Raw genomic sequence first — 24,103 nt, forward strand, 5'->3', positions numbered from 1 at the left:
CTGAAAGGTTATACGTTTCCATAACTAAATTACAATGAAAATGTCCTTTGTTCGGCAATCAATTTAATACGTGTCACGCGCCTGCTTTTCTAGCACCTTGGTCAGCGCCCCGCTTCTGTTTACATCGGTCACAGCCACACCCCCAGAGCAATCAGCGCTCATTGCATGACACTTGTCCTCCTTTGTCAGGTCGTCCCCATATGCCACCCGTTTGCTCCTTGTGCTTGTTCTCCTGTGCTTGCTTCCAGTTGCCGACCTTGTTTCAGCGCAAACTGACCAACCACGTCTGAACGCCTGCCTGCCTCGATCGACAATGTCCGAACCCCACCTGTCCTGTCTGTCCCGTGACATGTGGCTTTGGGAATGATTTTAAATGTATTTATTTTGATATACGTGCACGGCCAATAACCAGAAGCAGTGAAGTTCAAACAGCCGTCTCGGAGTTGTTGCCTTCTTAATGTGTGTCATACAGAAACAATGTTATTGAGTAGCTGACAGTAAATAAAGGGCCACCTGATGAAATTGTTCCTCAAAGACAAGTTTGCATGTACTTTACAAATTTGACAGGTTAGCTGATCATGCACAAATGCTGATGATTTAAGGACAACATGCACACTGTGATGCACTCCTGTTTCTTCAAACTTCAAAGCTGCTGTGTATGCAGCTGAACATTTCATTTTTGCTCTTCTTTTACTTTGGTGAAAATATTGATGGGTTTTTTTGTGTAACACTTGATACACCAGCAAACTCAAAACAGATGGGGTGGAGGAATAAAAGATGAACACAAAGAACTACTCTTGCAGTGTAAAGAAATAAAAGAGAGAATAAAAGAAAGCACCAGACCTTCCTATACTCAGTGAGCTATTAAACATTGGAATAGTCGTCATAACAGGAGATATGCCGACAGTAGCTCAGCCGAAAGACTGCTCAGAGGCGTGAATGTAGTGTGTCACTAAGGACAATAGGTGCACCTATTGTGCTGAATTATTAAACAAAATGTGATTTGCCCTTGGACATGGTGAATTGTGATTATTGTTGATGTCTTTTGTCTATTTCATAAAATTGTTGAATTCAATTGACCCTTTTACATTTGAAACAGTTAGAAATGGATTTGGTTACACATAAAAGTGTAGTTTTATCAAAGTTTTATCTTTTTTGTACACATTATAAAGCTAGATAAATTCTTAAGCATGTCATGAACTGATTTTGTTGACTTTTTTTAAAATTAGAATTACCGCGATCATAAGCCACTACTGTTTAAGTTTTGAATCCTGCAGTGTACAGTCTGGTGCGGTTTATCTGTGGATTTTTCATAAATTTTACAATATTTTAAAATGATTCGTTTGTTAAATACAGGTAATAGAAATGAGGACATTATATTTCAAACACCTGCGGCTTATAGTCCAGTGCGTCTCATATATGAACAAAACAGGATGTTCCCCTAATTTTAGCTGGTGCGGTTTACAGTCCAGAAATTACAGTAGTTTTCTTGTTTTGTAATATTCTCTCTGTCCCATATTTTCAGGAAGGATGGATGGACCTACTTCCACCTGTTCTCTTCATTCATTGTCTATTCCTTTACATCAACTAATCAGCTTCCTCCAATCCCTCATGTCGCTTCAGAGTGCGCCTCTTTGTCTTGTCTGCCTTTCTGACAGTCTATGTCGAGTCATTGTTGGTAGTCATGTTGGGCTGGTCCTGCTTCCTTTGGTTCAAAATGTATTCCCTACATTTCTATGTTGCTTTAAATCTTGCTTTTTTGCTGGACTTGAATTTACACACTTATATCAACAGTAAGAAGGAAATAAACCCAAGAGATGTGACTAAAAATTCACAAACAAAACTCAAAAAACCCAGTATCATTACCTCCAGCTTTGGATAATTGTCATCTATGAAGCCAAAAGCAAATTTGGCACAGGCATAACCTGCAATAACATCTTTGAAAGCAGTTTTTGCGTGTGTCAGCTGTATCCATGGTTACACTGCGTGTGCGTGTGTGCACTCACAGCCATCATAGATGTCGGTGGGGATGTGCACGGCCGTGTGGCTGTGGTCTGTGAGGCGTCGAAAAGACGGATCCTCCTTAAAGTCCGGACGGAGACGGGATTTGCGTCCCTCGGTTTCATTTGTATCCAGCTATTGAAGAAAAACATGAAAGATTAAAGTATTTGCCTTTATTGGCTGGCTATGGTTTGTATTTTTATGACTTTGCTTAAGATGAGGAGACAATATGCAGTCTTGCATCAATGACAGCCTGCATTGAGATGTGGATGACGGCCAATGAGGTGGGAGAGAAAAAAGAGGGAGTGCGGGAGTAAGAGTGTGAACACTTGCTTCCTAATAAAGCATCAATACAGCTGCCTCATCTATCTCATCTGTCAATTAGAGGGGAACCATGGCAGGAACCTCTTCACCTGTAAAATACAAAGGGTGAGGGGGGCGTGAGGAGGGATGAAATAGAGGCAACAAAATAAGATGAAAAGAAGAAAGGCTTGAATGTTACATGAAATGAAAGAGGCACAAGACAAGAGTGAAAAGCTCGAAGATGAAGGAGAGAGGTGGAGGATATCAATGTGAAAGGGAGTTCAACCTCTTGACTGGCTCGCATCAGGATTGCTTGAAAGAATGACCAAAGTCTTGGGACACACTTATTGATATAAATGTGGGATTGTTTGTTTTCTTCTTTGATTGAGTCTTTGCATTCCTTATGTTCTAATTAAACTGCTCAGTCAGCTGGTAGTTTTTTTTTTTTTTTTTTTATCACTCATGGCACTAAGACCTTTGTGAAAGAATTTGGGAAGATGATGTAATAGTTTTCTGCTTTTATACAGCATTAAAGACTTTTTGTCTGGTTGGGGAATCGAGTTTAATTAAATTGGCAATTGGACAGGATTTTGAAGTGGTGATTGGACTTACTCAACTAGTAATGAATCACATTTTTGGGGTCATTTGAGTAGAGAACAAACTCCCACTATTCAACATTCGGTCTTCCCAGAAGAGTTGTCCCAATACTTTAGTCCTTGTACAGTGTTGATCGAAGGGAAACACTTACGTTGTCCTTGGAATTGTAGTATGCAATTTCATCATCCTGTAAACAAGCACAAGAGAAAAAAAAGGTCACCATAATTTGCCAAGAACAAAATGATGGCCTCAGTTATCGTAACGTTCCGCACGGACGCGAGGGCGCTGGGAACGAGCATCCTAATGCGTGGTTATGTGCAATATTTACTGACGGGGCCGCAATCACTGTGTAAGGCACACACTTAGGCTGCCATATTAAAGCAACTGAGATGATGAAATAGAGTCCATCCGTAGCGATATATGAACTGCATGTGTGTCTTTCCTTTGGTGTGCATCTTTCTTTTGAGATATTTGGTTGTTGAATGTTTATTTTGAACATGAAAACAGAAATTGGGAGGTGCAATAAACAATGAATAATAAAACACATGTAATTTATCTATTCTGCTTTATTGATGATGTTACTAATGTGATTAAAATGATTTATGGGGTTCAATGATTTATGGGGTGCCGCAAGATTTAATTTTTGGACCCCTGCCTTTCTTGCATTTGCTGTCTATGGGTTCCATCTCCAAGCATGGGATTTTCTATGCTGATGGCAATTGTATTTCTGTTCCACTGGCAAAATAGAAGTATCTCTTTAAAACCACTTTTATCATGTTTTGAAGATATTAAAGCATGAATGGCCTAAATAGTTTTAAATTTAATGAAAATGCGGCATAAGTGATGGTGGTTCTTTCCAGTGGTCGTTGTATTTTATACTTGCATTTATGAAATTATTTTTCTACAATGTCTTCCCCTAAACTGTTAGTCTTCCCCCATTGAATGAAAAACAGATACATTTTTAAATTTCACATTATTTTAACATCCGTTCAGTATATTTTTAATAATTTAGTAAATGATCATTGCTGTTTAGAATTAGAAAATATCGACACGTTATCTGCAAGAATGAATGCGTGAAATGTTGATTTTGTGGCTGAATTTTATTACCTTTTTCTGTAAATAGTGAAATGACTGAACTTTTGAAGTTTTTGCCACAAATCTCTACACCTTCTCTATGCATGCACAAATTATAATACAAAAACTGCCACAATTTTTCCTCACCTCATACTCATCCTTCCACTGATGTTTCCTCTGGAAGTTTTCGGCAGCTGTAGCCAGTTTCTAGAAGAGAAGGTGGGGGGGGGGGGGGGGGGGGGGTTGAATGATGACAAGCATTTCAGTCGGGGGAACTACACAGCCATTGGTTTGCGTAATTATTGGAAAAGTGCACAAAAAGCTGCAGACACAGATATATTACTACCATCCCTCTCTTGCACAACTCAAACTGTCCACGCTATCAAGGTCTTACAGGAGTGTGGGGCAAAAGGCCACGTCGCGCAGCATAATAATGTCAGAGTGAAAAGGTTTAACGTGCGCGCGTGCATGTGTGTGTGCGTTGCAGCCTATAAAATGGCACGTCGCTGAATCACGTCACCGGTGAGTGAATTACTACCCGGGTGCTTGTCACTCAAGAGGGGCACTGCTAAATAAAGGCTGGGAGTGTCACTCCTGTTCCCCATCCATTTTCCATTTATCCTCACTTTTGGGTCTCGGGTGAGCTAGAAGATATCCCAGCTGACTTAAAACGAGAGGCAGGGTAGACAGTAGGCTGGTTGCCAGCCAGTTACAGGGCACACGGACAGAAGAATTCCCATCTGTATTCACACCTTGAGAATTCAGTTTTTATTTAATCCAGCCCTTCTCAAATATAGTGGAGTGACCCCCACTCAAAGGGGGGCTTGTGTGACCCTAGGGAACATGTTAATTAAAATACAGTGTTATGCAGTGTGTGGAACAGTGTAGGACTGGTTTGCACGTTCGCCTCACAGTTCAGAGGTGCAGGTTTCGATTCTGGGTGGGTTTCCGTACACATTCCAAAAATATATACATGGTAGGCCAATTGATCAGTCTAAATTGTCCGTGAGCGTAAATGGTTGTTTGTCTTTGTGTGCCCTGTGATTGGCTAGTGACCAGCTCAGGCTGTACAAAGACTGCCGGGAGAGGCTCCTGCACACCTGTGACCCTCATGGTGGTGAAGCAATTCAGAAAATGGATGGATGGATGTCGTGCAGTGGCGTACTTATGACAATTTTATAGACAGTACTATTTATAGTCAGACAATATTTCCTTTTTCCTGGGCAGCTTAGCTAAACTGATTTACCTTAAGAAGTTTTATATTGGGCCAGAAAATATGCAATTTAAATTATTGTGAAAATATCAAATGTGATTGAGTGACAAAAACGCACTATGGCTAAGCAGATCCATTCATCATATTTCCCATGGTATCATTTCCATCCTCCGTCATTTCCAACAGCACTCTGCTTGTGTTTGTCAAATCCTTTCAAACAACTTCATGCTTCAGTGACTGATCCAAAGACAGACGGGTGGTGGTAGGGGGGTATAGAAGATTACAAGGCACACTGCTAGCCCAGCTAACCCCCGAAAAGCATGAGCCTTTTACACCAAACCAAAACATACATTTACAACACTCACAATCCAGTATTCAGCTATTGACATGATCGCACTTTATAAATCATACGTATTGATAGAAAGAGCTTGTCTATCGCTGGTCCAACGTCAAAGTAATCAATTACAAAGACTGCACCACAGAGGTTGTCTTCAAATATTCACCAATATTTTTGGAAGCGTGCAGATGGTTTATGAAATAGGCCATGGAAGTAGGATGGAACTAGATGATCGTATAAAAATCTCACTTATTCCTTTTCATTAATAATTCACTGCACAGACAGTTCAAGTCAGAAAATACGCCCGAGGATACACAGTTATAAAATCATAATACACGTATATGATTTTTCCGAAATATATAACTTTTTAAATGTTTCAGTTAATTCTTATCCTCTCACTGCATAAGGTTATATGATCATTTGATCATTCTATCACATGAGCTTCTGATTTATATGTTGTATATGTTGAGAGCAGACGGATATGATTGTTAAAAATTCATAACAGGACTTCTGGAAGATGTGTGTGAGTGTGTGGAAAGATAGCCTAATGAGTCTATCCCGCAGTATATATCTCTTTGTTCAACACACACAGCTTGAATTTGATTAAATCTTGTCGACATTTTTGATAATGAATGCAGTCCAATATTTTTGGTACTTAATCAGACTTCTGTGGGAAAAGGTGTCGCTACAGTGGCACCAAACTTCAGAGTTCAAATCGGTGTCATGCAAGGCAACTCTACATCTCTTCTGCAATTTTTTTTTTACACCTGCTGGGCTCCTTTCTGGTCAATAATCACTCATTGACTACCAAGCTCACTGTCATTAAATTTCATATTCAAATATTACATTTTTGCATGTGATGCCATTTTGATGGGCATTTTTGTGTTTTTCACCATATTGAAACATTTTCCCATCGTAAGATACTGAATTGCAATCAAATCGATTGTGTTGTTTTTTTATATTTCCTTGGTCAATTATGGGTTTATTTTACACTTTGACTAGAATTTTAACTTTTGGGCTATATGGAAATGAAAATAGAGACCTTAAGGGTGATGAATCTGTAAAAGAACATTTTAACTGTCCCATCTATTTTTGTCCATCAAACATGCTGATTCTTTAACCAAGGTTCATCACCAATATAATATGGCTATTTTTTTTCTATGGGACACTCAAAGTGTCTTTTGGAGTATTATAGATTGCCGAGTCATCTTAGATTCTCCAAAGAAATCCTACAGCCGATAAAGTGCATTCGCAAGCTTCATTAGGTTCCAAATATTGCAGAAACATCAAATCTCACTTCCTGACATGGAAGTGCTCCTCAACAGTTGTGGAATTTGTTAATTTGTGTAATCACAGCAAAACACACCATTCTAAATCAATAAGCCCTGAGAGAGTTATTGCAAGTTGTCATATACTCAAATTGATCAGTGCTTGTTTGCAAGGAAATAAAGCAAATTTCAGCAGAGAAACAATTGAGTTAATGGCCATCCCTAACTGGCCGCTCGCAACGATCTCCCTGTAACTGCTCATTAGTCTTCTACTGTCTGTTTGTAGTGTGGATGGCTCAGCTCCTCCACTGTAATGAGTTCACACCGTGAACCACCATTGCTGACCACTGGAGACCCAAAGACGAGCCAGCAGCTTGGCTGCAGCTTTAATAAGGGAGGAGGATGAGAGCTGGATGCAAATCTGTCTGTTTGAAAAGTGCCACAGAAGAAGAGTGAGCTGAAAAAAAATTCTCTGCAAGTGGGAATTCTAATGTGATAATCACAGTCGCTGAGAAGGACACATGCTTTGTACAATGCTGCAATTCAGGCTTCTAGTAGCTAATGGACACTTGAAGAGCTACCTTGAGTTACCTTGTGCATGAAATGCACTACATAAATAAAACCGCCTTGCACTCGCTGCTTGAATATTTATTTGACGGTCAGTTCCAGAAAATTCTCCAAATCCTCAAAAATCAATTTTACCCAGCATTATGAATTGTACCATCGATTTTTCCTCAACACAGGCTTCAAATCTTCAATTTACTTTAATGGCGCATATTCTACGATGGCATTAAAGTAGTCGATACCAAAAATGTTTTTTTTTTTCTCCCATGGGCAGCTCCCTAGGCATCATTCCCATGCTTTACTTTAGACAACAAACAAACAAATGTATTATCTTGATGATATACGTACATATTTCTTGAATGGTTTAAAATGATGTCACATTATTTCATGGTACATCATCTTTTCAAGCTCATTTTGCTAGAACATAGTCAGGTTCTCATGTTTAATGCAGTGCTTATCTCTTTTTAAACCATTTTTCGCAAAATCCCCAAAAGACAAGCACATATGGACTGGAAATACGAGATCAGCTCGACTAAAGCCCAGACTCTCTTGTGTGTGCATGCAAAAAAAAAAAAAAAAAAGGCTCCTAAAGCCTGAAATCAATGGTCCATTCAGAGCATGCCGCTTTCTCCCTTACAGAACAAAGCAATACTCACATAAAGCAGTAATGGCCTAAAAGATCATTAACACACACACTTGTAAAGCCTCCACCCACTCACATCCATTCACATTTGGCAAGTTTTGTCATCACGAAGGCAAGAAGAAAAAAAACATAAAATAGGAGGAATAAGGCAACAAGTGGGGGCCATCAATATAAGAAGCTGAGTGAGCCCAGGAAGAAGAGAATGAAGGCTTATTGATTAATGCAGAGCAAAGAGGAAAATACCTCATTAAAACCTGAGAACAAACACATAGAAGAACTCAATAGTGTAAATATATTTTTCTGCATGGTCAAAGGAACAAAGCAACTGGATTATTCAATCATTCAACAAACAAAGGCGGGTGCAGAAAATCACGAGTGTGCCGAGCAAGCGTGTCGCTTATCAAACGCTAGACGTGGAGGTCGGGCAGATAAAGAACATGTTGATTTTTATATTCCACTTTGATAGACTGGCATGGCAAAGGGCCAGCGAGAACGCCACAGTGGAGGGACGGTGATGAAAAAAAAATATATGAGAGGCGCTCTGGGTGCCTTGTGGCAGAGCCTTGCTGAAATCTCCCAGAGGAATGTCGGCAACTGCTTCTGTTTCACGCTCCATTGTCAATGTTGTCTGCCCCTGAGAACATCTTGTGGCATAAAATGTCAGCCAAAGACTTATTTATAAATATTTATCCATGTATCCATCCAATTCCTATATCACTGTTCAGGGTCTTGAGCGTATCCAATGGGTGAAAGACGGACTACATCTGCACCAGTCAGTCACGGGCACATATGAAAACAGACAAGCATTTACTCTCACCTTCACACAGTCATTGAGTGAGAAATGCTGCCTGCATTGATGACGGGAAAAAGCAGCATTGCACATTCAAATGTAGATGTTACCAATCGTCCTACTCGAAGAGCCTTTTCAACACCCTCAGCAAAATAAAACTTTTTGGATATCTAAAGTGGATTTGACATATTGTTTTTGTTTTGTTTTGTGTTTTTATAAGTGAATAAAAAAACTAGTTTGTTGCCCTTATCAAATGAACTGCTTCAGAGAACGTTAAATTGTGTTTCTGGTGCGATGCATTAAAGGAACAAAGGGCATTTTGGGGGCAAATGCAAGGTTAGTCACAAAAATGAGGACAGCAGGTATTGAATGAGGGACCTTCACAGATACACTTTGAAAAAAGACGCTTGCACAGTTGTAGCGTACTTTCAAGGAAATAGGTTAATGTCTATTTGAGTCCTCTTTTAGTCGAGAAATTAAAGTCAAATGTATCCATGGGCATAAAAATAAAAATGTTGCCTGCTTTTACATTCCGTTCTGTCATGATTTATGACGCCTACGGAGCATGCAGTCGGTTGTCAACTTGAATTAAAAAGAACTACTTCACTCAACAATATAAAATAAAGTATTTATAGTGATCTCCAATTACGATATTAATTTGACCTGATTAATGTGTGTTTTTTTTTTCTAATGAACCACAGCATTGTAGACATGACCTTTGCATCTGAGAAGAAGAGTGATGTTTTTTTTTTTTTTAAATGTTTATCTAGCACATAGTATTAAACCTTCTGTTGTATTCAGATTGTTTTTCTTTCCCTGGATTTATCAACGGTTTGCCTAACAGGGGTCGTATAGCTCAATAAATCTTGCCGCCCAGAGTAGCAGACACCTCCTATACATAAATGGGAAGACTTGTCCACTACCTCTCTTCTGAGCTCATGAAAAATGTCCTCTTTTCCAGCAAAAGTCAAACTAGCTTTTTGAGTCATAAAATCTAGGCAAAGACATAACTTCTCACATCGGGGCTGTATAATAAATTATGCGCATAATACTCCAGATTATTATTTTCTAGACATGTGCTCGTGTGCGAAACATGTGTTAGAATGGAATTTTGTGCGAACAGATATGAATTGAAAAGAGAATATGTGATTATAACTTGATAATGCTGTCCATAGTGCTTTTGGAGAGCGAATACAGTAAATAAATATAGAAATATTGTATCTTCGAGGTTCACAATTCACCCTCAATTTATTCTCTGAAAAACATTTTTGATTTTTTTGTGCTCTTTTTAAAATGCTCTTAGATGTCACCAAAGCAGTAAATTGGGTGTTTTAGTCAGCTATGTGATTAAAGTGAAGTCAAAGTTGATTAATAAATTATGTCACTAAAAGTTTTTCGCTGCAAGACAATATTTTTTTGCACCGAAGTGCTGTTTTGAAGGACCGGAATAGTTGCTGAATGAGGACTAGCACAGATCGGAATAGCCAGAGGTAGCGAAGCTGTCATGTTCTTTGTTTGCTTGTTTGGTTTTGATTTAGAATTTGGTTTGATTTTCCTGTTTAACTATGCTGGTGTCTAATATGATACTTTGTTTTCCCTTTGTTTTGGATTCCTGTTAAGCTTGTATTCATCTCAGTATCTTGTTTCGTCTATTGGTCCTTTTTTTAAATTACTTTTATCCTGCACTCCTGCCCCGCTTCCTTGCATTTGGGTCCTCAAACCTGCCACAACACTAACCGATGTTCTCCTCCACAAGCATCTTATCACATCTCACTCTCTGTGACCTGCAGAGATGTATTAAAATTGTCGTACTGATGGTTGTACTACATTTTGCTGCTCCATAGAGTAAATTGGTAATTGGAAAACGAGAAGCCACGTTTCTTTTTGGAGCTAGGTTTAGCCCGGGTTGTTAGTGGAAGTTACAGAGACTCTTCTAATCATCTGTTAGCCAACTATGTGTAAAGGCAATATTATTAAATGAGTTTGAAAGGATATTAACATGTTTTTAGTAAATAGTTAATTTAGGGCAATATTTTTTTTTTTTGCAGAGTGTGTCAACTATCTTTGTAATCTGACATATGCAATATTCACTAATTGTTCTATTTCCGCAATATCATCTTGGTGACTCCTTTGCTCATGCTCATTATGCGCCTCATGTTCATTTATTGTATTTGTCTCATGCAAAGTGTATCAAGTGCTTTCCTCTGTAATGTCTGCATTTGTTTCATCGTTGGCACACACAGTGGTGAGTGTGTGTACAGGGGGAGGGCGGTATTTGTAAATCTGTCGCCTTCTGCCACAGTGTTTCCAAATGAGCGCAAGATGCGACCTTATGCGCATCGATATAATGAGCTGAGGTTATGATAGGATCAGAGATGTCTCAGTCTCCAGACCAGATGTTACTCAACCGCCTAGCTCCGCTCTGCGCTGATTATATTAGAAAGACGAGAGGTGTCTGCGTGTGACAGACAGAAAGACGGAATAGGAGGGAGCAGCGCAGATGGGGAATTGTAACGAGATTTATGGTAAGCCTGGGAGAGGTGTTGCGTACAAACCTTTTCACCATGGTGTCACACCTACATCCAAGTGGCAAAAGCTTAAGTGAGCCCCTTTATCATTTGACCACAATAGTTTGAATGTGTGGTGTGTCAGTCAAAAAGACAATGTGATGCTTGGTATTTTGCCTCCAAGGAAAACGGAACACTGGCCCTAGTTTACATTTCAACAGGTAGTACCGTATTTTCCGGACTATAAGGCGCACTGAACTATAAGGTGCACCTTAAATGCATGGCGCATTTTAAAACGTTGTCCTTATATAAGGCGCACTGGACTATAAGGCGCACCATTAATGCACCATGTCAGATTTTTAATCCAAATCAAATCATTCTCCAATGTATCTTTTTTATTTCAACTTCACACGCAACAAATTACTTTATAATCACAAAATAATGATCCATAGTCTTTTTGATTCATGATTCATAGTCTTCAGCGGGCCACTTATGATTGATTTCATGACACAATGCTTCGGGCCAATTTAAATTTAGGAATTTGGTCCATATATAAGGCGCACTGGACTATAAGGCGCACTGTCGGCTTTTGAGAAAATTTTAGGTTTATAGGTGCACCTTATAGTCCGGCAAATACGGTAAGCTGATTGAAAATAGACACAACTGACTTTTCTATTGTTCAGATCAATAGCACAGATGTGCTCTTTTATCATGAGATACCATGATTTTGATTTAGCGAGCAAATGATAAAGTAATACCAACCAATCGATATTGCAGCTTTTAATACTTTTAAAAGAAATTCAGTACGGCACTGAATTTCTACACAATGGTAGGACTGCTGACAATATACTTGGACAATATTGTGCCCCTAACGTGACAGCTCAAAGTACATCATGATATACGTCCGTCCCTAGGGTGTCATAGCAGCAGTACAGCTTTTCATTTGAACACAGCATGCGCGCAGCATCAATTGTGTCTCTTTTAACCTGTTAAATACCTTGTGGGGGATCACAGAGAGATTCTTGGCATGTTGCTCTAGGTACAAAAGCCCACATGGGAAAAGTTTTGCAGTCTACATCCTGAGTTCCCAATTTGGATTTAATACATGTGCAATTTGGTGTGCATTTTAAATTGCAAGATTAACCCTTAATTTGGAAACGGGAAAGAACAAAACTGCAAATAAGTAATTAAATAAAAATAAATGTCTGAAAATGAACTGAAACAGCATTGTTCGTAAAGATAAATACAACTGAACTGGATTTGACAAATGTCCTGTATTTAATGTTTCAGCCATTATACAATGTTTGAATGTATAATGATTCTTCTAAAGAAAACGTTTTTGCAGTTATTGTTTTTTTTTCATTAAAATGTTTTTTGTATTGTTTGGCCAGTATCAAATCATTTTGACAATGCCATGCTGGCATCGGTGACGCCCATCTGCATGTTTACGCTGAACTCAGTCAGATATCCATTTCCATCTAATCTAATTTTAGATTAGAGTTAGATTAGATTAGATTTATTGTCTTTGCAGCGGAAGGTGCAAAACAATGGCAAGCGTCAGCATGTAATAAAATAAAAATAAAAAACACCTTCACACCAACAGTAAAACTATATGCAGTACATATACCACATTCAGGGCATAAACAGCAAGATGCATGTTGTTGTAAAGGCATCGAGCAGCCACTACTCCACTTAGAAATAGTAAAACAAAAAAAATCTAGGGCAGTAGGTATGCTGTAATATCATGTAAATATATGTGTTGTTATATTCATATTAGAATACTACCATGCCCCAGATCTTTACTATATAGAGCAGAGCAAACACCCATAAACCTTGAAATTATGTTTATAGTCATAGTGATTTACTGAAAGCAAAACAGTGCATACCAGCTGCAGTTTATGGCCATGGCTTGAGGTTTTACATTAAGCGGTGTTACAGACCAGGCTATATGTCACCCAGTGCTCACACCAAGTCATGTACAATATATGCATACATACAAAAGAGCCAGTAATGCTCGCTTAGTGTGTATGCATAAGATAGTCTGTCTGCCGAGAGTTTTACAAGTTTGCCTGCATTGTGCAGCATTAACAATTTAAATTTTAATCAGTTTCGGGGGCCCCTTGTGCTTTCACACTGGCGACGTGTTCATCCATTTTTGGAGCAACAACCTTTTTTGTGCTCTCAGAGCTGCATTTTTTTTTCTAACACTAAAATTCGCGAGGCTTTTGTGAAATGTTCATGGAGTTCAGTATATTCTCTGACAGCCCCGGAGGGTAGTAGTACAGCTATTGCAGTAAAAGTTCTAGATATTAAAATCATAAAAGTAAGTTTTAAAAAAATATTAAAAATGTATGTGAATATATCTGAAAAAGAAAAAAGCCTCACCTCAGACAAATTTTGGTAAAATGTAATTCTACTAATGGTCAAGATGACAGAATGTTGAATAAATGCCTCACCTCTAATAAAGACCGATGTCTGCGGGAAAATAATATTCCTTGTATTGCAGAAAGTACTACTCATTAACAAATTAACACAAGCATTTATGGTTGTTTTTAAAGCCTCATTTCTGATAAATGCCTCCGTAGTTGAGTAAATAAATTCTCTCTCTCGTAAAACTGTTTTGCTTTCCGACTATCATGAAGACAAACTGTAACGTAAATGATCGTGAGAAAGAGTAATGGCCCCATCCAAACCCTTTGGCTTTATTTTGATCTGGTTAGGTTCATTAACCTCGTGTAACAAGATCACTGCGACCACAGCCAGTGAGGCGAAAAGCACCGCGACAGCCACCATGTGTAAATGCGCGTGCCCGCTGGATATCAAGGCTCGGCGAAGATCGTAAAGCCTTTGATACTGTGCGCTCTCTCCGAGCGGTGTGCTACCAAGTGCACATTAATAATGCATGCCACGCTCTTCCCACACACTTATTTATGGAGGTATGAGTACACATGCGTAGCCACATACAGGTGGCTGGTTAAACCACCGCCTCAGTCTGGGGCTGTGAGGCAGAGACAGCGAAATAAAAATTCTAGGTGAAACATGGACTTGTTGGATGTGTAATGTGTGTGCTTACATTATCCGCGTGCGTGCGGGCTTGCCATTCACTCATTCATTCATTGTCCTCAGGCATTCCGAAGGCAACATCAATAGAGGTCACTCACAGGGCAGGACGAGACAAAGATGTAATAAGCAGCAAGGGGTGATCGATGTTTGGAGGAGGGTTGGACAGTCTGACTTAAGTTTTTTGACCCGCGGTAGATGGACAATATTGGTTATTGGCAATAATGATCTGTTAAGCTGGTTTGTCAACAACTGATAGAAAGTGAAAGAACAAAATTGAAGAACAAAACATTTGTTACAGCAAATATTAGAGCAAATGTTAGTATGACTGTTTAGTGCTATTTTTCTTAAAAAACAAAAAAAAAAAAACATTACAAAAGAGGGTGGTTTTATTTGAGGCAGCCGGAATACATTTAAGCATACGAGCATGCAATCACAAGCCAAAACGTAGCTGTTAGCCTCCGACTGAGTCAATTTGGTTTCCGTTGCTTACTTAGAACACGCCAGACAGACACTTGGCAGGAGATGTGTTCATGAAGCGACTGTCTGCATTACTAATAAGACAACGAGGAGGAAGCTTCATACAGGAGTCGGTCAGGATGCTGAGAGACGAGTGCAATCGGCGCCCTCTGAATCCACAAACATACACATGCCAGCGTCTATTGATGACCCACTTCTCTTCTTCGAGAAGAAAAAAAAAAACAATCCTCTGGGTCATAGCTTTCATTATGGCACTATTTCTGCTTTTATGTTGACATGACTTGTATAATGAAGCCAGTTCTCATGGATTTGAGTAGAGTTGCGTTGTATTACTGCTCTTGCGACTGCTCAGAGTGACGAATGAGCATGCACACTTTTATGGCGAATGTTTTACTTGCCACGCTTCACCCACTTGAAATGGTGAAGGCTAAAAGATAGCTTTGTAATTTAGCAACCTGTGAACAATGCCAGCTTCCAAATGGGGGATCAGTTGGCTGCTGACACCCAAATGACAAAATTCCTGTTTAAATTCCTGCATTGAGACGTTTTCATGAATCCTTAGATGATGTCCACATAAAATGGCTTTTGCCAACATATTACAAATCCTAACTTTTGTTATGATTTATTGCAATACAAAAGACATCAGTCATCTCTGCCATTATCCTTACAAGGGTTTTGGGATATTGCGTTTGTATTTTGGTTCCAATTAAATATTGGTTTGGCTTCAGATGTGTTTGAAAAGAGTACCAGGATGGTTAACACATCCTGGATGCTTCTTTACTTCCCCACTGTGAGCCTTTAGTTGCAATTGGGTGTAATTTTGATTTATTTGGAGGCAAATGTTAGCTGCCAGAGGATTATTACAACATGGAGGAGTGTGACGGCTTCCTCTTAGAGCACAATGGCGCTTATGTATCGCAGGAAAAAGCAAACAATCCAATTCAGTGTCCCTTGGGATTGCAAACACTCAGCCAGCCAAACAATTCAACATATGATTCTGTTAATTAGGAACCAGATGGCACTGCTAGAAACTGAAAATTAGGTATTTGGAGAAATAAGACATTAATCAACTCAAGCAGAGATATTTGCTGAACGCTGTTTAATAAATGTAATTATGAATATCCTATAAATCAATTTCAATTGACACCATTAGAGCACTTTTTCTATTCGGAAGTGATCAAAATAATTGAATTAAATGTTGTTTTGGAACACTTTTTGAATAATTCCTGGGCTTTTACAGAATGGCATAGCACAGCATAGCATCAACTCGAATTGAATAGATTAGAATGTAGGTAATATACAGTAGAGTTGTGCTATTCCAGGTAAATAAATTAAGCAGCTTTTATTCAATTGTATCAATTCAATGGACATTGCACTGATCCTTGTAGGTTGTCCGTCTTAGCCACCTAAGCGCAGTATGATCCAAAATATGGATATAATATAAATGGAGTCATTATCAGCTCCTCAGTAAACCACAATAGTCATTCTTCGCAGGGAAGAAGAACTAGGACAGCTTCGATACTGTCTAATTGTTATTCTGAATTGGACATTTGATCATACTATTTGCAATTTAGGTGGAATAGAATGTCTCCAGAGGTGGCACAGCTTGATAAAATACCGAAAAAACATGTTTGAATGTTCCCTAGCTTGCTTCAGCGATGGTACATTCCCCGTGGGAAAGTGCAAGCTGTCGTTTCTTTACGCTTGGCCTCGTTATTAAAGATGTCAGCATGCACGGGCTGGCGTTACACTTCCACGCAGATGCTTACTGGGTACATTGTGTCCAGTCTTACCTCCAAGGCTGTAGACCTCTTGCGGAGCAGCTGTTCGATGTTCCTGGCGGCTCTGGCCACCAGCTCTTCTGCATCATTCTGCTCCACACTGTAGAGGTGCTGGTTCCTTAAGAAAATCTACGCAAACACACAATACAAACACACAGTCATGCATATAGGAACTCCAATGTTGGTTACTTAAGAGCTGCGATCCCCGATCCCCAAGCTTTTTAGCACCACGGACCGGATTTTTGTCAGACAATATATTCACGGACCGCAGTTTGATGACGTACGATTTTTGCAAAGAAAACTTCTAAAGACAATTCTAGAAAAAACAAATCAAATCGAAATCAAATGTCAAAAGCATCAATAAATTAAATAATCACTGACTGCACATTGTTTGCAGAAGTTTTCTTCGCAAAAATCGTCCGTGTTTGAATTACGATTTCATCCCCGCAAACAGTTCAACCACAATCTAAAACCTCACCATACGGTCTTGGACTTTTAGTGAGACCATTCCCGCAATTCAATTTTGTTCAGAATTTCTGCGTCAGTTTTTTCAGGGTCTCCTTCAGGATGCCAAAATACCTGAAATTTTGCCAGGATACATGTTTTATTTTAAACAAAAACGAATGAAATTTTGAATGTGATGAAGACTCCGCTCCCAAAAGGAAAAAAAAAGTCGGTTAAATTGTCCCAACCAATTATACAATTACAGTATATTTGGATCATTGGTATGTTCTTACCTGGGTGAGGCTCTTGCCGGCCATGGCAGTGTCTGCCAGGGTGATGAGCTCTTTCTGCATCTGATCAACCCATTCTTTAATCCTGCCATTCAGAAATCAGACACATGGACACACACACAAACACACAGAGCGACCGTGTTAATCCACTTCAGAGGCAACATCACCGGAGCAATTAAGCTGCCAATCACATCAGTCCTGAAGGCGACAGGCGAGCTGCTCAATCATGAGACATCAAAACAAACAAGGGAAGGTGTCACCAAACTGGTAGATCAATCCGATTGAAAGGAACAGGGTGCAACAGACCTCTCATAATGTGTGTGAACAATAAATACTAGGGTTTTCACAATCTACAATCATAATTACAGCGATTGTGATTTTTTTATTTTTTTTTATCTATCTTCTCACCTAGTTCAGGGGTGTCCAAACGTTTTGCAAAGCGGGCCAGATTTGGTTAGATGAAAATGTATAGGGGCCGACCATTCGCACCGACATTCCTCAAACCATTACCATTGTAAATGAACTTGTAAATATGTAACTATATCCTTTGCTGTCTGCAGATAGGTTGATATTGCAAATGAGAATCTGTTGTCAATTGCACTACCATTAAAGTTAATAAGTTAAAATAATACTAAATTAAATGCAAATGAACAATTTAATGAAAGTTGAATGATTTTTTTATTAGATGTATTAAGTTTGTTTTATTATTGTTATTGTTGTATTAATAAAAAGGGTGATATTGGTGTTTGTGACAGCAGTAAACAGGCCAGGTTGCATCATGTCCGATTTTTAATCTAAATTAAATCATTCTCCATTTTATCTTTTTTATTTCAACTTCATACGTAACAAATTATTTCATAATCACAAAATAATAATCCATAGTCTTTTTGGTGTTTGCGATCACTGTGAGACGGCGGCGCGGACGCGAAGTAGTGTGGAGAGTTAGTACGAAGTAGACAAGCTCTCACCAGTAGTCCGTGTTTTTTTTTCCCCCTGTGCAGTGTCACTTGGAACGTCTCTGATTCGCCTTAGTCCTAGGTGTGTGGACATTTGAAAGAGGAAGTGTCATTGATTATCTTGCAAACGGACACTTGTGTGCGCGTGAACTGGGAAGGGATGGAGACACGCTCGCAACCAATCGTAAACGCTGGCTCATGTGCGAGCGCGTTCCCGTTAGGACGAATTTCATTTCTCTGGCTCGCTCTGGGGCGCGCAGGTCCCCGCGACAGTGGCAGCGGGCCACTTATTATTGATTTTTTGACACAATGCTTCGGGCCAGTTTAAATTTAGACGCGGGCCGCATTTGGCCCGCGGGCCGTGTTTTGGACAGATGACCTGGTTAACCTGTTGGTATTTGTGGTTTTAGTAGAAACTCATGACTATTTGGTGCTCCTTTCATTGATATTCAGGTTTCGGTGAAGCCTTTTGAGATTAAGAGCGATATAAATAACTTTGATTTGACTATGTAGCATATACAGGCTAAATAAAATCGGGTGAAAGAATTGGCCTTTGTCATATGTCATGGTCATTCGATCAGATTCAAAATTTCCAAAGGTCATCAAACAACTCCTTTCCAGGAGGATCTCTACCATTTTAGGGCTGTTCAATCTATTTGTACACAATTTTCCAACCTGTATGAGCATTGAGTACCAACAAGACGAGCACCAGCACCTTCCCTGCACAATCTTATATCATTTAGTATTTTAAGATGAGCAATCATTTAGAGATTGAAAATTTGAGATGTGTCTATCGTTTTCTACAGGGAATTGTCCCCCAAAAATTTTACCTGGCTTTCTGGCAGCAAATTTCAAGGGTTTAGGAAGCTCTGCTGATTTCTAGCGGCACAATCAACATTTTTACCACCCCCAAGTATGTGTGACCTAATGGTGAAAAGGTCTATTAAGCTGTCAATCCCAGTAGGCGATGGCGAACGGCTTGATTGTGAGACATCAAAACGAATAAGAGATTCATTGGGTGAGGTGTTGCCAAACAGGTCAGTCAACCTGATTGTAAGGGCCAGCATTCAATCCAGTGTCATCAGGCGATTTCCCGAGAAGTGGGCCAAATGGGCTTGATGTCAGTGACAATGATGGTAATACGAGTGAGCGAGCCGGGAAATGGAGACAAGACCCATCTGTTTAATTGTCAGTAAGAGCCCGATGGACGTCAGGTCTGAAAAGTGTGACAAATAGACCTTTTGGCCATGACATCACACACAGATTCTCATTGACAAAAGACAAACCTTTACAAAAGTAAATAAACCATCTTACGTATATACCATTATACCGAAGTAGATTGATTGAGAAAATAGCTTGGATGACACTCATGGCCATCCTTTCCTCCAGTATAGATTGAATGTGCAAAGGTCAAGGTGGAAAAATGTCATATAGAGTAAATTGCTTCCAAGGGAGACGTAACTCTGGCCGTAATTGATATGTCAGAAGTTAATTCAAAAGTGGATCCCCTTGCGCTTATTTTTCACAAATATTATGAAAAGGTCTCTATTGTAGCTCCATAATAACTGAAAAAATATGGCATGAAATAATCCACAAAGTCACAGCTCTTGATTTTCATTTGCACGCACGGGTGCCAAATGTAGACCTGAAAAATAATCCAGTCGCCCTTTCCCCTAGTTAGCGTTAATGCTAATCAACACTTTTGATAATAAATGAATCAAGTCATAATCCACAAAATCAAATGATAATACGATGGACAGATTGCTGAGCATTTTTATTAGTGCTGCCATAGCTGAGCTACATCCCAAATGCAAATCACACTACACACGGCAGAGTAAGCATGGAAAAACCAATACGCTCACCCACAGGATATTTCCGAGTAAGCGTTAATGGCCGTGGTGTAAGAGCAATATATCTGTCTGGCTCCATGCAGCTGAGCAAAGTATGCAACAAGAAAGAGAAATGTTCTCACTGACAACAATTCTCAAATCAGGAGATGCAGAAAATATTCATAGCACCAATGGTAAACAAGATGAGACCATTTGATCAGCAACAGGGGAAGCACAAAGTGAAATTGTTCAGGAAAAAAAACAAGTCAAGCTTGTCTATTGGGAACAAATTGCAGTGCAAAGCAGCTGCTTGCCTTAAATTCCCAAAGCCAGATGGTTATAGACAAGCACTGCAGACTGAGCAGAATGAGCTCCTTTATGAACAAAAAATGTATATTCTGTTCGGTAGATGTGCAGCCACAGCATAATGTGCAATGCTCACTATTTAAATCCATTTTATATGCTGACTGGGATAGAAATTCTGCAAAGACCTGGCTGGTAACTGCACATTAAATCCCAAGCTTAAAACTTTGTAATAGAAATGCATACAAAACAGATGCTACAAGTGCTGCAACTGTAGAAGCTATGCTTTTTGGGGAACAATAAATGCACTTGTTTAAACTTCCATTTTCACAAGATTCCAGTCAATAAAACACAGTTGATGTAGCCTACTAGCTTGAGAGCATACCAGCATCCAAGCTTTGCATTTTAAAGACACAATGACTATGACATTTGATTTCATCCATCACTAAAAAGCCTCTAAAAGTGGCACACAAACCAAATCACAAAAGTGGCTATGTGTGAATATGTTGTGATTGTATTACCGTATTTTCTGCACTATAAGGCACACCGGATTATAAGGCGCACCTTCAATAAATGGCCCATTTTAAACCTTTGTCCATATATAAGGCGCACTGGATTATAAGGCGCACCTTCAATGAATGGCCCATTTTAAAACTTTATCCATATATAAGATACATACATTTGGCCCGCGGGCCAGACTTTGGACACGCCTGCTGTAGTGGCTCAATATTGGTCAATGTATAAGGCGCACCTGATTATAAGGCATACTGTCGGCTTTTGAGAAAATTGGAGGTTTTTAGGTGCACCTTATAGTGCGGAAAATACAGTACTTTCTTAACCCAAATGATGACGTAGCTTGACTTTCTGGGATTTTACTGGACACTTGACGTGACTTGATGTTTTCGACTTTGGTGTCATGAGTGAAGAAAGATTAAATGACATATGATATCATACTGTATATGAAATACGTGACATTTCACTGCTCACAGGCAGCTAACAATAGCGTCATTTCATACGTAATGCGGCGGCAGGCACTCCAGATGCAACAATTCTATTAAAGCCATTAAAAAGTACATTTTCCATAATATGGCCCTTTATAAAATCAAGTGCATTTGAGAATTGGCTGTAAGTAACGCTAATATACTTTGCAGCAGTAAATGTCAATGCAATCTAGTCATTTAATTCCCACTTCTAACTCTGTGACATATGTATTTCAGACTTCCGCTCAGCTGCCGCATATTTTTGGGATTCCCTGATTTGATTAAATTATTCTTACCCGAGTAGTTCTCTTTTATGCTCCAGAGTGTGCTGATTGTAGATGTCAAATTAGCATTTGACAGGAGCGCAATTAGTCATATTCCCAGTTTGTATAAGCTTTATGGTGAAGTCATCTCTGTCTTACACATTTGACATTTCCAAGCAAGTGGACATCTTTCCAGTGTGCAATTAATAAACCCGATCCCTTAAATCATGTATTTCCAACACCTGGGGTGTTGGATTGATTAACATCTTGCTGCACATCAAGACTTCATACTATATCATGCGACACATGACTGAACAACAACAAAAAAGATGAGGTTTTAAATCATTTGCATTTCAAAACGCTCATCTTAAATCATCTTTCCCCATTCAAATGAATGAAAATACCAATGGTATGTTCCAGCCTCCCCACAAAACAAACAAAAGGTTTTGTAAAGTGGCGCCCTATAATATTGTACCGTAATTTCCAGACTATAAGGCGCACCAAAAAACCTAAAATTTTCTCAAAAGCCGACAGTGCGCCTTATAGTTCGGTGCGCCTTATATATAGACCAAATTCCTCAATTTAAACTGGCCCGAAGCATTGTGTCATGAAATCAATCATAAGGGGCCCGCTGAAGACTATGAATCTTGAATCAAAAAGACTATGGATCATTATTTTGTGATTATAAAGTAATTTGTTGCGTGTGAAGTTGAAATAAAAAAGATAAAATGGAGAATGATTTGATTTGGATTAAAAATCTGACATGATGCATTAATGGTGCGCCTTATAGTCCAGTGCGCCTTATAGAATAAGGACAAAGTTTTAAAATGGTCCATTCATTGAAGGTGCGCCTTATAGTCCAGTGCGCCTTATAGTCCGGAAAATACGGTACTTTAGAATGTAAAGGATTAAAGAGTTTGTGCATCATAATTTATTGTGACTTTGCAGCTTCTTCTGGAATACGTGCATATCTTTGCTACCTGGGGCTAGTATAATAGCACGCTTGTCTTCATAAGAGTCACTGGTGGGCTGGAGCTTTGAGCTACTGTACAGTATGTGTTCATCTACAAAACCCCTGCGGGGCTCCACTTCAGAGGGCGACTTTCTAATACACGACATTTATTGGCTCTCACATAATGTTGTGGTCGCTCTTTCATTGTGTCGAGGTCAGCTAGGGGTTAGTGGCAGCTGATTTCAACCAACAGCATTAATTGTACGGACTAGTAATGTATGAGTAACAAAATCATGTTATTGCTCTAATTTAGGGGATGCTTGTGTAGTTTCAAGTTGTTGATGGTTAAAAAGTATTAAGAAATGCATGAGAAGTATGAAAATAATTGGCATGAAGCCAGGGTGAGTGGTATTCTTTCAGCTCGGCTTTCTATGTTTTTATTAGTCCTGCCCCTGGTACAACAGCAGCAGCACACAATTAAACACTGGAGCTCTAAAGGCAAGTGGGTCAGAAGCTGTGTTGTTGTTTTTCCAACGCAGGAAGAGCAAATGGGGGCAAACAGGAGGAAATAAGGCAAGACAAACGAGAGACAGATTTTGTAATATCAGCGGCAGTTTGGAGGGAATAATGAGCTGGCCAATGGAGTGTGCCCAAAATTCACCCAAAATTCATAACAGGACAAATGAGAGGTGTATATTTTGTTTACATGGATGTCGCCCTGATAATATTTGGATTCACGTACTTCAATAAATATTGTGATTTCTTGTGAATAATATGCGTTTTTTTGAGGGGTGGGGTCATAAAAATATAAATCCTGCTTCCTTTGTGGTGGCAGCAGACCAGCTAAATAAGAGCGTAGTTGCATGGGCAGGTAAATCATTCTGCTTCACATAATTAAAAGTAGAACATTTCGAAAAAATTAAAAAACAGAACAGGGAAAGAAAATCAAAAGCAAACTAAAAAAATTAAAAGTATCTTACTAATATTATTAAAAGAGCATAGCTGCCGTGCAAGAACAAGATTTAAAACATTATTTGAAGGACTTTAATTAATCATAGGCATGGGAAAAGTTGGAAAAGCAGAGTTTTTAGCTACTATATTATGCAAATAAACCATTACCAGCTGCCATTGTTGCGACAGTAACCACCACCCCACCCTGCCGTCATCAGTTCCTTCAAGGTAAATTTAATGACGGATGAACAGATGCGGCGGCTCGGTGGCGCACTGGGTAGCACGTCCGCCTCACAGTTACCAGGGTGCGGGTTCGATTCCACCTCCGGCCCTCCCTGTGTGGAGTTTGCATGTTCTCCCCGGGCCCGCGTGGGTTTTCTCCGGGCACTCCGGTTTCCTCCCACATTCCAAAAACATGCTTGGTAGGCCGATTGAAGACTCCAAATTGTCCCTAGGTGTGAGTGTGTGTGCGATTGGTTGTCTGTCTCTGTGTGCCCTGCGATTGGCTGGCAACCAG

At 39.4% G+C, this 24,103-nt stretch overlaps 1 protein-coding gene across 11 annotated transcripts in view; it reads right to left on the reverse strand.

Annotated features, from left to right (window-relative positions):
- Positions 1 to 24,103, reverse strand: part of LOC125970198 (voltage-dependent calcium channel subunit alpha-2/delta-1) — a 59,072-nt gene that overhangs the window by 33,160 nt on the left and 1,809 nt on the right. For all 11 annotated transcript variants that reach the window (XR_007482036.2, XR_007482037.2, XM_049722226.2 and 8 more), the window contains exons 2-6: positions 17,356 to 17,437; positions 16,631 to 16,747; positions 4,123 to 4,182; positions 3,053 to 3,088; positions 2,007 to 2,136 (exon numbers count right to left, since the gene is read on the reverse strand). Coding sequence is in view for 9 of the 11 variants with exons in the window: in XM_049722226.2 (XP_049578183.1) it covers positions 2,007 to 2,136; positions 3,053 to 3,088; positions 4,123 to 4,182; positions 16,631 to 16,747; positions 17,356 to 17,437 (425 nt within the window). In the remaining 2 variants the exon portion in view is untranslated. The remainder of the gene's footprint in view (positions 1 to 2,006; positions 2,137 to 3,052; positions 3,089 to 4,122; positions 4,183 to 16,630; positions 16,748 to 17,355; positions 17,438 to 24,103) is intronic.

This window comes from Syngnathus scovelli, chromosome 6 (assembly GCF_024217435.2).
Source record: "Syngnathus scovelli strain Florida chromosome 6, RoL_Ssco_1.2, whole genome shotgun sequence".
Taxonomy (NCBI): domain Eukaryota; kingdom Metazoa; phylum Chordata; class Actinopteri; order Syngnathiformes; family Syngnathidae; genus Syngnathus; species Syngnathus scovelli.